The 15,034-nt window shown below is 58.4% G+C and overlaps 4 protein-coding genes across 4 annotated transcripts; 3 read left to right on the top strand and 1 right to left on the bottom strand.

The window, feature by feature from the left end:
• Positions 1-1,375: 1,375 nt before the first annotated feature.
• On the top strand, positions 1,376-2,491 carry SPSK_04397 (histone H1/5; the record flags this gene model as incomplete). Its single annotated transcript, XM_016731204.1, has 5 exons — positions 1,376-1,441; positions 1,578-1,604; positions 1,838-1,860; positions 1,977-2,304; positions 2,375-2,491. 5 exons carry the CDS (start codon positions 1,376-1,378, stop codon positions 2,489-2,491), a joined length of 561 nt encoding a protein of 186 aa, XP_016586161.1.
• A 2,949-nt stretch (positions 2,492-5,440) lies between these two features.
• Positions 5,441-7,951, top strand: SPSK_04008 (uncharacterized protein; the record flags this gene model as incomplete). The annotated part of the gene is made up of 1 exon (XM_016730822.1): positions 5,441-7,951. One exon carries the CDS (start codon positions 5,441-5,443, stop codon positions 7,949-7,951), a length of 2,511 nt encoding a protein of 836 aa, XP_016586160.1.
• Positions 7,952-8,485: 534 nt separating this feature from the next.
• SPSK_04411 (uncharacterized protein) lies at positions 8,486-9,557 on the bottom strand (the record flags this gene model as incomplete). The annotated part of the gene is made up of 2 exons (XM_016731218.1): positions 8,486-9,303; positions 9,395-9,557. 2 exons carry the CDS (start codon positions 9,555-9,557, stop codon positions 8,486-8,488), a joined length of 981 nt encoding a protein of 326 aa, XP_016586159.1.
• Positions 9,558-9,993: 436 nt separating this feature from the next.
• Positions 9,994-14,834, top strand: SPSK_03857 (structural maintenance of chromosome 4; the record flags this gene model as incomplete). The annotated part of the gene is made up of 2 exons (XM_016730672.1): positions 9,994-11,076; positions 11,139-14,834. 2 exons carry the CDS (start codon positions 9,994-9,996, stop codon positions 14,832-14,834), a joined length of 4,779 nt encoding a protein of 1,592 aa, XP_016586158.1.
• Positions 14,835-15,034: the final 200 nt, after the last annotated feature.

The following is a 15,034-nucleotide window of genomic DNA, read 5'->3' as shown; positions in this document are numbered from 1 at the left end:
GGCAACTGCGGGTACTGCCTTGCCCGTAGGCGTAGCATCTTTCCTCTGTCCCCCGAACTCGTCAGTCGCTCCTTCCCTCATAAGTATAGGAGCGCGATTGAGGGGCGCGGTGCGACAAAATGGGAAAGAGGAGAAGGGAAGAGCAGTCGTGGATTGCGCCAATTTGGGCACGCGAGGGCAGGTGCATCTCCGTCTGACGAGATTCTTGTCCAGTTAATGTGCGACTTATTTTCATTAGAGAATGTGGATGTCAGCCACCGGTGGTCAGCTTTGAAAAGCTTGGGCCATCTGCCGCCGCCGTTCCAGGTCCTCGATCCGCAACGCGCGTGTCTAGGGTTCATCCACCGCCCAGTGCCTCGCCCTCTCCCTTCCTCGCCCTCATCGCGCTTGTCCTTTGATCACTGTTGTGTTCGGTCGTACCTTCCCTGTCGTCTCTGGTCAGGCGTTTCTACGCGTCCTACCGCCGCTGCCTGCCTAACCTTGACCACGATCGCTCTTTCTATATCGCACATGGCTCACCACTGTATAGCAACTTGCACCCTCGATCATAGGCTCTGCTTGGTCCTACCTGCCAGTCATGTGGAATGCCTTCGTGCTTTCCTTGCAGCGCATGTGTCGCGCAATGCATCTGAGCTAGACTCGCGCCGGGCAGGTCCCCACTTGAGCATCTACATACTGACACAATCATTGAGAAGACACAAAAAAGCTTCGAATGAACCCGTCATGGTCGGTAGCCTTACCCCCGCCCATGCATACGTTTGGCAACACCGCTACGCAAACTCAAAATAGTACGCAGTATCTTGCCAATGACATGCGTCTACGGATGCAAGTCGTGCGTGGGAAGAGAGGTCATGGTGGACGGAGAACTAGGGACCTGCAGTCGAGTGTTTTTAGTGTGCAACTGGTTTTCTGTAGCACTTGCCACCGGGAAACGGTGGGAAGGGGGGAGGCAGACAGAGGGCAAGAATGGGGGAAAGGGGGGAGGAGCGATGAAAAAGGAAAGTGCAAAACACAGCAAAAGCGCCCAGCCCCAAAAGCCCAGCCCAAAATAACGGACTAGCACTTACTGATTGCGCCGCGACCCCCGCTCCCTTATATAAACAATTGCCCACCAGGCGCGCATGTTTGTCCCTTCCCCCCGATGCTCCTCTTTCCTGGTTTTCTCTTTCCTCTTCTTCTTCCTCTTTCTCCTTTCTCTTGCTCTTTCGACTCTTCTTCTCCCTCTTCTCTTCTTTAACACGTTTTCAAATTTGCATAGTATCTTGGCGATATCCATCTACCAAACTACAAACCAGACAACAACACGACGCGACAGCGATCGATTACTTTCGAAAATCACATTTTTTCAATCAATCACCAACTCCCCATTTTCAAAATGCCTCCCAAGAAGACCGAAGGTGCCTCTGCGGCCAAGCCCAAGGCGTCTCATGCCTCGTACCAGGTTCGTTTATCTCTGCTTTTCGATTTTCTGGGGTGTACGCGTGGTTTTATGGCCTTGCGACAGCGTCGCGCGCCGACCGCCATTTCGCAATTGCGATGAGGCAAAATTCGAATCACTTTACTAACCATCTCGACAGGACATGATCACCCATGCTATTGTTTCGGTAAATACCACCCGCTATGTTTTCTTGCACAGATTTGCGCATTGATTACCGATGTCGCGTGTTTTACTTTTGCACTTTTCATATGCTGTTCGGCTCGGTTTATCGTCGTGAATGACTGCAATAATTGTCACGTCGCGATGCGAACGACCGGCCACGTCCATCCCCTCCTCTCACCATATTTTCTCCCCACCAAAGCTTGTGACACATACTAATTGCTGTTTGCTCAACAACAGCTCAAGGACCGCAATGGCTCTAGGTAAGCTTTATTTTTTTTTCTTTTCCTGTTTGTAATTTGATTGCGACCGCGAGAGAGCGGTTACGCTAGTCCCCCCCCCAGGTCTTCTTAACAACGATTACTAACAACCACTACAGCCGGCAATCGCTGAAGAAGTTCGTCAAGGCGAACAACAACCTGTCTGTCACGGATGCTATGTTCGACTCGCTGTTCAACAAGGCCCTGCGCACCGGTGTTGAGAAGGGTGTCTTTGAGCAGCCCAAGGGCGCGTCTGGCGGCACCAAGCTGGCCAAGAAGGCCGCTGTTAAGAAGGAGGATAAGGTGAAGAAGCCTGCCGCCAAGAAGGTCGCGAAGAAGCCCGCTGCCAAGCCTGCGGCGAAGAAGGCCGCCCCCAAGAAGGAGGGCGAGAAGAAGAAGGCTGCTCCCAAGAAGGACGCCGCTGCCAAGAAGGCTGCTCCCAAGAAGGTATGTTGCAATCACTGACGCGTGTCGTATTGTTTCCCTCCCTTGTCAGGACGCTGCTAACACACTGCAGACTGCCGCTAAGCCCAAGGCTGCTGCTGGCAAGGTCACCAAGCCCGCTGCCAAGAAGGCCGCAGCACCGAAGAAGGCCGCGCCGAAGAAGGCAGCAGCAAAGAAAGCCGAGGCATAAAGACATTCGCTTTGAATGCCTTTTTGTTTCATGCCCCTTTTTTCTTTGCTGTTATACCCCTATATCTTCCAACGACGACCTCATCTACATTCTTCCTTCCTCTTCTCCCCGTCCTCACGAGCAACGGGTTTTCATATACTGCAACTTGCTGCACTGGAGGATTGGATCTCTCTGATTTAAGTTACGTGTGATGGCACCGTTTTTGGTTTTGCTTTTTTTATTTGATCGATCAGGCGTTTAAGGTATCCTAATTGGTAGGCGAAGGATGGGTGGGGGGCAAATGGTATATTATGTGTGTCTGTGTCTGCTTGTCTGTTTCCTGCTGTGTGCGTGAAATATATATGTATACCGGGCACTTTTTCTGTATTTTCTCCGTTTCAGATCGACGGGCGCTGTTGTCGTACGCTCTGTATAACCAAAATCATTCTCAAAGCAAGCAAATGAAAGCGGGCGGTCATGTTACGTCTGTGAGGCTTTTCAAAACATCGCCATATTGTCAACAAGTGCTGTGGCTGGCGCGCGCGCTCTGTCTTGTTTTGATTTTTCTACGGGGCAGCGCCAAAAAGTCGTCAAATTGTGTATAACGCTTGGGTCACCTTCGAGTCCTCGACGCGAAAGATCAGATCAACTATGGTGGGGCACGCGTTATAGTTTTTGTTGTTGTTCTTCATGAGATCCAAGATGCCGTGAAGCACGTGATTGGCCTGCGATGTTTCCATTTTCGTCAATGTCGATGGCTGTTCGGCGTCTATAAAACGGCCAACAGGATAGCAGAGCGCAATGGAGTAAGGCCGGCGCAAAAACCGTACAGCACGGGTTTTGCTGTTATCAGACGAGGCGACGAGGGCGATGTCAGACGGATTACGCGCATGATTTTGGAGGATATTTCCTGCTCTTTGTTTACATTTCTGGGGGAAAGTCTGCTGGGCCTATCGAATCGGGCGAAAAGGTGGAGACTGCCGTGTAAGTGTCACGTGCAAATATTAGGTCAAGCTGGCTGGTCTTAGTTTTGGTGAGTGAGAAAGTGGGGCCTTCTTGTTGGATGGACAAAGCACTGCCCCAACAAAGTTGGAAGCAGAAGACAAAGAAAATAACGAAGCAAAATGAAAGCCGACGTGACCGGACACACCACGACACAATAATAATGAATAAGGTGCGACAACAATGTACTTCGTAGAGTCCAGGAGGCTGCACATAAGAGTGTGGAGAAGCGACGTTCACTAAGCTGACAGAGCGCACCTTCCTGCCCTAGCGCTTCTTGTACTGTCCTCGAGCTGTGCTATGGTCACGCTCTGCTGCCTGCCAACGCCATCCGGCCAGCAGCTGTCCTGTTGCTGCGATTGCTCTTTCCCCAGATCTTTCCTTTGTGCTCGCCAAATATGTTGCTCTCTTTCGTCCTCCGACAGCCGACGTCGTGCGATTGTCGTGCAGTTGTCGTACAATGACACTATCCATCCCTTATGGGAGAGGAGGAATTGGCGACGATTGCACTTGAACTCCCCTCGTCTGTCACACCGTGGCATCATTCGACAGCGCCAATTGCCGACGTATGGAGGGATACACATGTAAACGGTTCGAGAGAGGGAGACTCCGTAGCTCTTTCCCTCCACAATTTATGTCTGGCGGGCTCCTTCCTGACGTCGTGCTGTGCCGTTATGGAGGGAAAGAGCACCAACGCACTTTGGAGACTGGTGAACTCAAGGCCGTACGGCATCTAATTTACAGTATGGCGACACGGGAGAGAAACGAGGCACAGGCAGGAAGGTGCGAATGGCACAATAGGCTCAGCCAAACGGAAGAACAAGAAAAGAAAGGGCGGCCGTCAATTTCGGCTCCCGACTTCTGTAAATGGACTTTATGCGCCTTCCCGGGCGCGACTCGCAATATCCCTCTTTCCCCCTTTTTATGTTCACGATTCGTCGTAGTGCCATGATCGATCTTTACGACTTTTTGGCCTCGATTCTTTTCTCCCTTTTCTTTTGCTTTTTTTCTCTCAACAGAAGCGAACGTCTTGCCGCAACACAGGCCTGCGATTGCTCCCCGGTTGGCAATTGACGATTTGCAATTGACATTGGACAACCGCCGCGTCATTGCAGCCACTAAAGCGCGGCAATACGAGGCGTGAGCAGCCAAACATTCTCAGGTGGATTCATCCGCGCTGCGGACAAGGCAGCCATTTTTACCATTGACGCTGCGCGATAAAAACGTGTTCGACGGACCGAGCTTGCGAAGGTGCAAGCGAGGGAAGAAAGGAAGGAAGCAAAAGGCTAAGCAACGTCCCTTGCTTTTGACAGTTCGTTTCTTCTTTTCTCAATCCTTTCCCTCCATTTTCTTCGTCTCTCTCTATCCTCCTCAACGATTCAAGCAATCGACAGACCACGGCTAGGACCACGGCATCAGCGGATGGGGGATTGACTAGGCCTCGCGTTTCTTTCGCCTCTCCACTTCTGTCCTCCGCTGTCTACCTGTCTACTGTACTTTTGCTTCTCTCGCCTCCCTCCTCTTCGGATTTTGCAGCTCCCCGTTATCCGATTTCGAGCTATTTTGCAGTGACGACATCACCGTCTCTAACGGCCTCGTGCGCTGTCTTTTCTCGAACCCGTTGATCTCCAATTTCCCGCCTGGCTTACGCTGAATTCCTGTTACCCCGCAGCTCCCGACAAGCCCGATCCTCCAGTGTCATTCAGCTCCAGCGCCTGAAGAAACACGACAGGCACCAAACTGTGGACTATCTCTCCTATCAATCTCATCGACTTTCTCTATCATCCCCACCGCCATTCGCGCGCAGGGCTTCCTCCTCACCCGCAATTCCCGCCTCCGTTCCTCTCTAACTTTCCACCTACCCTTCACTCTTGCTCTCCACCCCGTGATCTTCGGGGGTCCTTTTCGTTTTGACAAACGCGTCACAGCTATTGCGCATACTTCGGGCGCAAACCTACAACCGGAGCCATGGCAGACCCATCGCTGGCCTCCAACAACCCTTTTCGCCGCAAGAGCACCGTCCCGATCGCCTCGCCGACCTCCTCCACCACCGCTACCGGCCTGGCCCTCGACACCGCCTCGACAGCTGCTCCGCCACATCCTTCTTTGGCAAAGAGCTCTACCTTTCCTCAATCACCCTCCGACGCCAACACCCATACCCACAGCGGAGCTCCCGGAGCTCCCGGACGAACTGCCAACAGTGGCCTGGGGAACGATTCATATGCGGTCGATTACGAGGACCACGATGCGCCGCGCGGCCGGTCGAATGTGACCAGTGATGCGTTTCGCGAGCACCTCCAGGCGCTGCCCAAGTCTACCGAGGCACCTCCGTCCACGACATTCCTGAAACCCAAGCCTGTCAAGAAGGTGCGCGTGCAGTCCCCGCCGCCCTCATCACCGTCCTCAGTCGACTCCGTCGACGCCGACTTTGAGGCGCGGTTTCCTTCCGATTTGTCTGGTGCGGCAAGCGGTTCGACAGGCGCACCGTCTACGACGCGTTTTGGCGACTATGGCACCCGGGGCGGTTTGCTCGACGACCGCCCGGTCAGGAACTACGAGGATTATAGTAGCGAGTCGGACGAATCGGAATCAGAAGACAGTGACTCTGTCGGTGGCCGCGGTGGCAGTACAGGCGCCGCTACTGGATCATTCTCGGCAGCCACATCTTTGCCGTCCTTTCCCTCCCAAGCGCAACCACCACCACCACCAAACCCCTTCCAACAGACACTCGGAGACCTGGAGTCCGGACATAAGAGCGTGAGCGAGTCGCAGTCTGACCCGGCTGTGGCAGCCTCCTCTGGAAAGGCTACCTTTGACGTGGACACCTTTAGTCGGTTGTTGTTGACGGGCCAGGGTCCTGCAGCAGCAGCGCCGCCTCCTCCACCTCCACCACCACCTGCGCGGTTTGACACGGTCCCTGCAGCTGAAGAAACACCTCGGACATCGCATGAGATCTCCGAGAATGACGAAGATCGCACTGGCTTGATCCACGGGGCTTTATCTGTGGACGAACCTGCGCCACGACAAACACCACGGAAGAAGCCGCCTCCGCCAAGCTCGCGGCACGGTAAGCTGATCAAGGCGCAGCCCAAGGACATCAAGGCACCAACGAAGGAGAGTAGTAGCGGAGGCGAGGACGCGTCGATATCGCCCTCGGACGTGAACAAGCCTCTTCCACCACCGCCCGCGCGCCGACCGGCCAACGTGAACGAAGATGACGACGCCATGGACAGCGTTTTCGACCGCGAGGTCACCGTCAACCAGCCCGAGGTGGACCTCGACCCCGAGGCACCAGAAGAGGCTGTTCCCCCACCACGACCACCGACACCCCCCAACGTGTCTCACTCAGCCGAATTCTCCCCCTTACATCCAACCTCAGACCTCGGCGCCGGCGCCTTGGTTGCCTCCTCTGCAGCACCTGCCACAACTGTGGCAGCGGCAACAGCATCTAAACCCTCTCCCCCTCACACCAAAAAGCCCATCCCAGCCCCGCCACCGCGCCGGCAGGCTGCCGGGCATCACCGCACCGAAAGCCGATCCCAGCCTTCCGGCGACCGGCCTCCTCTGCCGACACCACCGCCGCACGCCTCATTGTCTGGCGATGCCGTCACGACTGATCAGCTACACGACAAATCTCCTCTCGAATCGCCTCGGTCTTCTTTAGATTCGACATACAGCCACTCACGGTCATCGAGTCTCGCCAAACCCAACGCAAATGCCAATGCCAACTCAGGTGGCAGCGTCCCGGCACCACCGCCACCTCGACGCGCCAACCATGTTCAACGGCCCTCAATGGCTGCCCCACCAAACGCCTCTGGCTCTACGCCCGTGCTGAGCGCACCTGGCCTGTCCGACCACGACCGGCAACCTAGTACTCAAGCAGGTATTCCCGCGGGGGCTAGTACGCCGTCGCTGGTTCCTCAACCTGGCAGCACTAGTGGCAGCGGCTCGTCCACGCCCATCCCCAATCGGCTGCTGGCCAAACCGCCACCACCACCCGCGCGCAACACGTCCGTTCGCCACAAAGAGAGCCGACCTGCCGCCCTGGCATCGACAGATAGCAGCGGCAGCGTTGGCAGCGGTGCTGGGAGTGGCAGCGGGCGGCCATCGAGCATTGCCAGTGTTGATGCTATCGCCCGCCGTGTCGGGCCCCTACAGCCACCACCGCCTCCTCCGACGCGCCAGCGCGGCAGTAGTCGTGGAAGTATGGATGCGCCAGCTAGCCACGCGAATGCGTCAACTGCGGCAAATGCGACCAACCCATCGGCTCTCTCGAACGCATCGCCCTCGATGGCATCCAAGCCCCGTCAAGCTAGCTCAGAGAGTGTGCGCCCCGGCCAGGATCAGGGCCTGGCACCGGCTCAAGAGAGCGAGGAAGGCCGGCCCGACGACAACGGCGTGGCTAACAATATTTTAGCGGATCTGGACGCACTGCGGCGCGAAGTCGACGCTCTACGGGGTCAGTTCAATACGGAGTAGCTTACGGTGGTGGTTGACGTATATATAGGCACGTTGGATCTCGTATTCATCTCTCTTATTTATCTTTTCTGGGATGTGGCCGAACATCGTACTGCATGTATTGGCTTCATTTTTTCTGTATTCTACAATCAAAGCATGGCGGATTTTCATTCTGTCAACATTCGCCGAGGTCAATGACCAAACAACTAAATGTCTTTGTGCTTCTGTTGCTGATGTGAATGGCTATGCACACGGTGCCTCCCACCTGGCTCTGTAGTTGACGGTCATTTGTCGACACTAAGTTGTTCAAAAACAATGTGTATTGCTGATTCATGTCCTCTTGCAGAAAATTGGAAACGACCCAAATCCCAAGTAGACCTTGTAACTCCCTTGCAAATATCAAACGAAAATGAAGCCATATGCTCTCTAAAACTCGATCAGCAAGCCTTCGCGGTACGACCGCGCGAACTGCTCATTCTTCTTGTCTGTAGTTCCACTGCTGCTACTGTCCTGCTTTACAGCCACAGTATCCATAGCACCGCCGGCGGTCACCCCCTACGGCTCACCGCCGGTCTCGTGGCGGAACCCTTGCAGCACAATGCCCCACGGCCCGCTCAGGCTCTTGCTGCCCTCGCTGAGATCCACGTCGCCCGACACGATCTTCTTCATAATCATTGTGTCTTTGGCCCGCTTCAGCTTGCGGCCCTCGCCTGCCGTCAGGTACGCCCGTAGCCATGCCTCTTCCTGAGCGTCGAGCGGCAGGCTGATTAGCTCGGCCGACCGGCCGGCTGCATCGATCCCGTCCGCACTGCTGCTCGCACCCCCGCCACCGCCACCACTCCCGCCTCCTGCAGCATCCTTGAGCACCGAGCCCACCAGATGCTCAAACAGCTGCTGCCGTGCCGGCCCGGCCAGCGTCCGCGTGTAGTAAAACGCCTCGCTCACATCGGTGCGCGCCAAGGCCTCAAACAGCAGCTCCACCGCCTCCTGCGTCTTGAGAACGGGTTGCACGGCCGCGTAGTAGGCCAGCGGCAGCGCGTAGTCGTTGTTCTCGGCGTGCCGCACGAGCACGGTGATAATGTTGTCGGCAAATTCGGGCAGCAGCGAGGGGTGCGCGAGGTATTCGACGGCGACGCCAAACTGGAGGCGGTCCATGTGCCAGAGGCCGCTCATGAAGATCTGGTAGCGCTTGGGCATGCCGGTCTGGGCGGCGAAGTTGTCGGCGATCTTGGAGCGGGCGCTGAGCCCCTCGTCGTGGTCCAGCAGGAGGTAGTAGAGGGCGGAGAGCTTGTGGTGGGTGGTCATTTTGCTGGCGAGGATCTGCTGGAAGAGGTCGTGCAGCGTGCGCGTGTCTTTGGGGGGGTAGATTTTGACTGCTTTCTGTTAGAATGTGGCAATCGTACACAATGCACTCCGGAGGCGTATATGCCGCAGCTGGTCGTCAGCTGGCCCGCGGCTGCTCACCCTTTGGTATCCCCAGCGCGGTAAAGACCCGGTCGACAAAGAGGACGCCGCCGAGGCTCTTGCGCTTCGACTCAATGTCGCGGTTGACGTGCGCATCGTACGGCAGCGTGTCGCCGTTGCCGAACACATCGCTAAAATTCCGAAAGTCGAGCCGGCCCGACATGTTGGCGGTCGTCGTGGCTGTGTGGGAGAACGGGTTGTGAGTTTGACCACGGCTCTGGCTGGCGAAGCTCTCGGAGCTTCATTTGGCGATGTGCACTTCACCATATGCAGCAAAGCGGTGTTCCAGACAGTCACGTGCTGATGACTTGGTGGCAGTTTTTATGTGGGGCAACTTCTGCCTTGTTTTGTTTACGACCCAAAACGGCAATCGCAAGTCAACAACAAGCGGGGCAACGCCTTCCCTGGGGGTCTGGGCGACCACTGTCGCGCCTCATTACGGTATCTCATCCCTCCTTACGCAGAACGTCCATATTTCGTGATCCATTCGACACTGCCGACACGAAATAGGCACCACGCCTTTTGCGACATCACGAATCAACCAGATTTACAAACGCTCATTCACACACACGCACACCCCACCAGACTGCACACGCGCCATGTCGACACGTCCGACGCGACGCGCCGCCAGCCGGCGCACCGCCATCGTCGAATCGGACGACGAGATCTCGGGCGATATGACCAACAGAACGATCAACCCAGACGAGGAGGAGGACTTCACACCCGCGCCGACGCGTAGCCCACGCCGGCCAGCCGCTGGGCGGCGCAAGACCATTGCAGCCGAGGGGTCGTCCACGCTCGCGGCGAAGCCCGTGCGGCCACGGCGGACACGCGCGTCCGTCGCTGCCTCATCGACCATTGAGCCCAGTGAGATCTTCAACCCCGATCAGACGGCTGCGACGGTGACACAGTCCGTCGAGGCAGACGTTTCTGCTGTGGCGCCCAAGAAGCCTGCACCGCGCAAGCGCAAGAGCGTGGCTGCGTCCAAGGTCGTCGTCAAGTCGGAAACGCCCGATGTGCCTTCTCTGTCGTCGCTCTCGTCGCTGTCCTCGATTCCTACGCCCTCGCCGGAGCCAGCTGCCGAGGACGCTGAGAATGTGGCGCCGGGCGCTGACGCGACCGTTGCGGACGCCGCCGTGGACATTGCCGCGGACGAAACAGGCGACGAGTTGGGCGCCGATGACACAGTCCACGCGCGCGACGTGACCATGACGCCGCTGTCTGACATCACCAACACGTCTGTCAACGAGCGCCCGCGGACGGCCTCGAGCACGAGCGCCGCCGACGACGCGGTGGCCGCGGCCAAGCCCATCCGCGCCATGGACACGATCCTCGAGAAGCCCATGGACATTGTGCTCAAGTCGCGCACGATGACCAACATCCCGCCCGTCGAGCCGGCGGCGCCCAAGGCCCGCACCGTCATCACGTACCTCATCCTGACCAACTTCAAGAGCTACGCCGGCGTCCAGGAGGTCGGGCCCTTCCACGCGTCCTTTTCGTCCGTCGTCGGCCCCAACGGCTCTGGCAAGTCCAACGTCATTGACTCGCTGCTGTTTGTCTTTGGTTTCCGCGCCAGCAAGATGCGCCAGGGCAAGCTGTCTGCGCTCATTCACAACTCGGCCCAGTACCCGAACCTGGAGTACTGCGAGGTCGCCGTCCACTTCCGCGAAGTGATGGATTTGGTATGTTGCATTTGGCCCGTACACTGTGGTCACTGATGGCCTCCCTACTAACTGCATATCAGCCTGGCGGCGGCTCGGACGTCATCCCCGACTCGGACCTGATCATCTCCCGCAAGGCCTTCCGCAACAACTCGAGCACATACTACATCAACAACAAGTCGTCCAACTTCACGACGGTCACGACGCTGCTCAAGGACCGTGGCGTGGACCTGGACCACAAGCGCTTCCTGATTTTGCAGGGCGAGGTCGAGTCCATTGCGCAGATGAAGGCCAAGGCCGCGAACGAGCACGAGGATGGCCTCCTCGAATACCTCGAAGACATTATTGGCACGTCCAAGTACAAGACGCCCATTGAGGAGGCGGCCACCGAGGTGGAGACGCTCAACGACATCTGCATGGAGAAGAGCGGCCGTGTGCAGCACGTCGAGAAGGAGAAGAGCAGCCTCGAGGACAAGAAGGACAAGGCCATTGCATTCATCCGCGACGAGAACGAGCTCGCCATGAAGCAGTCGGCGCTCTACCAGATCTACACCAGCGAGTGCCACGACAACGTGGCGGTCACCGAGGAGGCCATCTCGCAGATGCAGGCTGAGCTGGACGCCGAGCTCGAGAAGCACCATGGCGGCGAGCAGGACATCAAGCTGCTCGAGAAGCAGTTTGCCAAGGGCAGCAAGAAGTGCGAGGCGCACGAGAAGCAGACGCAGGAGCTGATCAAGGAGATGACCAAGTTCGACCAGGAACGCGTCAAGTTCGAGGAGAAGCGCAAGTTCTTGACGGACAAGCGCAAGAAGCTCGACAAGGCCATGAGCAACGCCGAGACGTCGGCGGTGGAGGCGGCGGAGACCATTGAGCAGTGCACCGAAGAGATCCAGACGCGCGCCGAGGAGATTGCGCAGCTGGAGGCGCAGATCAAAGAGGAGGAGAGCGACCTGGCCAGCATCCGCGACGGCCTCAAGGGCAAGACACAGGCGTTTTCCGACCAGATCGCCGCCAAGCAGAAGTCGCTCGAGCCCTGGAAGGACAAGATCAACCAGACGCAGTCGGCCATTGCGGTGGCCGAGAGCGAGCTGTCCATCCTCCAGGAAAAGGCCAACGCCGGCGCGACGGCGCTCGGTGAGATGGAGGCCAAAATGGTGAGCATCGAGGAGGGCCGCGACGCCAAGGCCGACGAGCTCAAGACGGCGGAGCTCGAAAAGGCGCGCCTCGAGAAGGAGGCCAAGAAGGTGGAGGCCGAGCTCGAGAGCCTGGCACAGCAGGAGCCCACGATGCGCGCGCAGCTGTCGAACGCGCGGCAAAAGGCCGACGAGGCGCGGTCCAGCCTCTCGCAGACGCAGACGCAGGGCAACGTCCTCACGGCGCTGATGCGCATGAAGGAGTCGGGCCGCATCGAGGGCTTCCACGGGCGCCTGGGCAACCTCGGCACGATCGACCAAAAGTACGACGTGGCCATCTCGACGGCGTGCCCGTCGCTGGACAATTTCGTCACGGACACGGTCGAGGCGGGCCAGCAGTGCATCGAGTACCTGCGCAAGACCAACATGGGCCGCGGCAACTTTATCTGCCTGGACAAGCTGCGCGCGCGCGACCTCGCGCCCATCCGCACGCCCGAGGACGCGCCGCGGCTGTTTGACCTGATCCGCGCCAAGGACGACCGCTTCCGCCCGGCCTTTTACCACGCCCTGCAGGATACGCTGGTGGCGGCGGACCTGGCGCAGGCGAACCGCATCGCATACGGCGCCAAGCGATGGCGCGTGGTGACGCTGGACGGCGAGCTGATTGACAAGTCGGGCACGATGTCGGGCGGCGGCAGCACGGCCAAGAAGGGCCTGATGTCGTCGAAGCTGGTGCCGGACACGAGCAAGGAGCAGGTGGCCAAGCTGGAGGTGGACCGGGACGCGCTGGAGCAGCGGTTTGCCGCGTTCCAGGACCGGCAGCGCGAGCTCGAGGGCCGGCTGCGGTTCCTGCGCGACCAGATCCCGCAGCTGGAGACGCAGATGCAGAAGCTCCACCTCGAGATGGAGAGCGCGGCCAAGACCCTGGCGGACGCGCAGCGGCGCATCCAGGAGCTGAGCAAGGAGCACCAGCCGTCGCAGGCGGACGACAAGCGCGTGGCCGTGCTGCAGGCGGAGATTGCGTCGCTCCACAAGACGGTCGCGGCGCTGCACGGCGAGACGGCGAGCGTCGAGGAGGAGATCAAGGAGCTGCAGGACAAGATCATGGAGGTGGGCGGCGAGAAGCTGCGGGCGCAGCGGGCCAAGATCGAGGCGACCAAGGAGCAGCTCGCGTCGAGCAACGAGGCGACGTCGCACGCGGAGGTGCGCAAGGCCAAGGCGGAGAAGCAAAAGACCAAGCTCGAAAAGGACCACGCCAAGGCGACCAAGGAGCACGAGGCGGCGACGCGCGACCTGGAGGCGCTGGCGGCGGAGATTGAGAGCCAGGACGAGAACGCGGCGTCGCTCAAGGCGGCCGTCGAGGAGGCGCAGGAGGACCTGGAGGTCAAGAAGCAGGTGCTGGCGGAGCTGAAGGCGGAGCTCGACGAAAAGATGGCGGCGCTCAACACGACGCGCGCCGTCGAGATCGAGATGCGCAACAAGCTCGAGGAGAACCAGAAGGTGCTGGCCGACAACCACCAGCGGCTGACCTACTGGGAGAACAAGTTGTCGAAGCTGCAGCTGCACGACATTCACGACCTGGAGTACTCGAAGCCGGTGACGGTCAAGACGGAGCCCCAGGAGGGCGCGGAGGGCGCGGAGGGCGAGACGGCGGAGACCGCATCCAGTGCCGACACTCCCTTGTCGTCCGAGGCCGGCAGCGACGAACACGACGAGGCCGGTGGCGACGTCACCATCGTCCAGTCGGGACCGGTCGCTCGGCGCACCGACAGCAACACGCCGCCGCTGGCGTTCAACCAGTACAGCAGAGACGAGCTGGCCGACATGGACAAGGCGGTGCTCAAGAGCGAGATTGCGACGCTGGAGGAGAAGACGCAGAACACCAGCGTGGACCTGGGGGTGCTGGCGGAGTACCGGCGGCGGGTGGAGGAGCACGCGGCGCGGTCGTCGGACCTGGCGACGGCGGTGGCGCAGCGCGACACGGCGAAGAAGCGGTGCGACGACCTGCGGCGGCTGCGGCTCGAGGGGTTCATGGAGGGCTTCAGCACGATCTCGCTGCGGCTCAAGGAAATGTACCAGATGATCACGATGGGTGGCAACGCGGAGCTGGAGCTCGTGGACTCGCTCGACCCGTTCTCGGAGGGCATCCTGTTCAGCGTGATGCCGCCCAAGAAGTCGTGGAAGAACATTAGCAACCTGTCGGGCGGCGAGAAGACGCTGAGCAGCCTGGCGCTCGTGTTTGCGCTGCATCACTACAAGCCGACGCCGCTGTACGTCATGGACGAGATTGACGCGGCGCTCGACTTCCGCAACGTGTCGATTGTGGCCAACTACATCAAGGAGCGGACCAAGAACGCGCAGTTTATCGTCATCTCGCTGCGCAACAACATGTTTGAGCTGGCGTCGCGGCTCGTGGGCGTCTACAAGGTCAACCACATGACGAAGAGCGTGACGATTGAGAACCAGGACTACATTGTGCGGCAGCGCAGCCAGCAGCAGGCCCAGGCGATGCGGCAGCAGCAGCTCCGGCAGCAGCAGCAGCAGCAAACGCAGCAGCAACAAACGCAGCACGATGTGATGGTCGCCCAGACACCCGTGCGGCCGCAAACACAAATGCAGATTGGCCAGCTAGCGTCGCCGCCATGAGGGGAAGGATGCCAAGGCGAGGGTTGATGGATGATGTGTGATGCGTTTATATTGGTTTATTCATTATGTTGTTTTGCCACGGAGTTTGTTTACTTTCTGTTTTCTTTCTTTCTTATTATGATGTCTTTTCTACTATGTTAGAGGGTTGCTAGGTCGGAGACGCTATGTCTTTCTCCTCTTTCTCTTGGTTTTTGGGCAAC

This window comes from Sporothrix schenckii (genome assembly GCF_000961545.1).
Source record: "Sporothrix schenckii 1099-18 chromosome Unknown Cont47, whole genome shotgun sequence".
In the NCBI taxonomy this organism is placed as follows: domain Eukaryota; kingdom Fungi; phylum Ascomycota; class Sordariomycetes; order Ophiostomatales; family Ophiostomataceae; genus Sporothrix; species Sporothrix schenckii.
The sequence above is the reverse complement of the archived record's forward strand: the minus strand, read 5'-3'. Positions and strand labels throughout refer to the sequence as shown.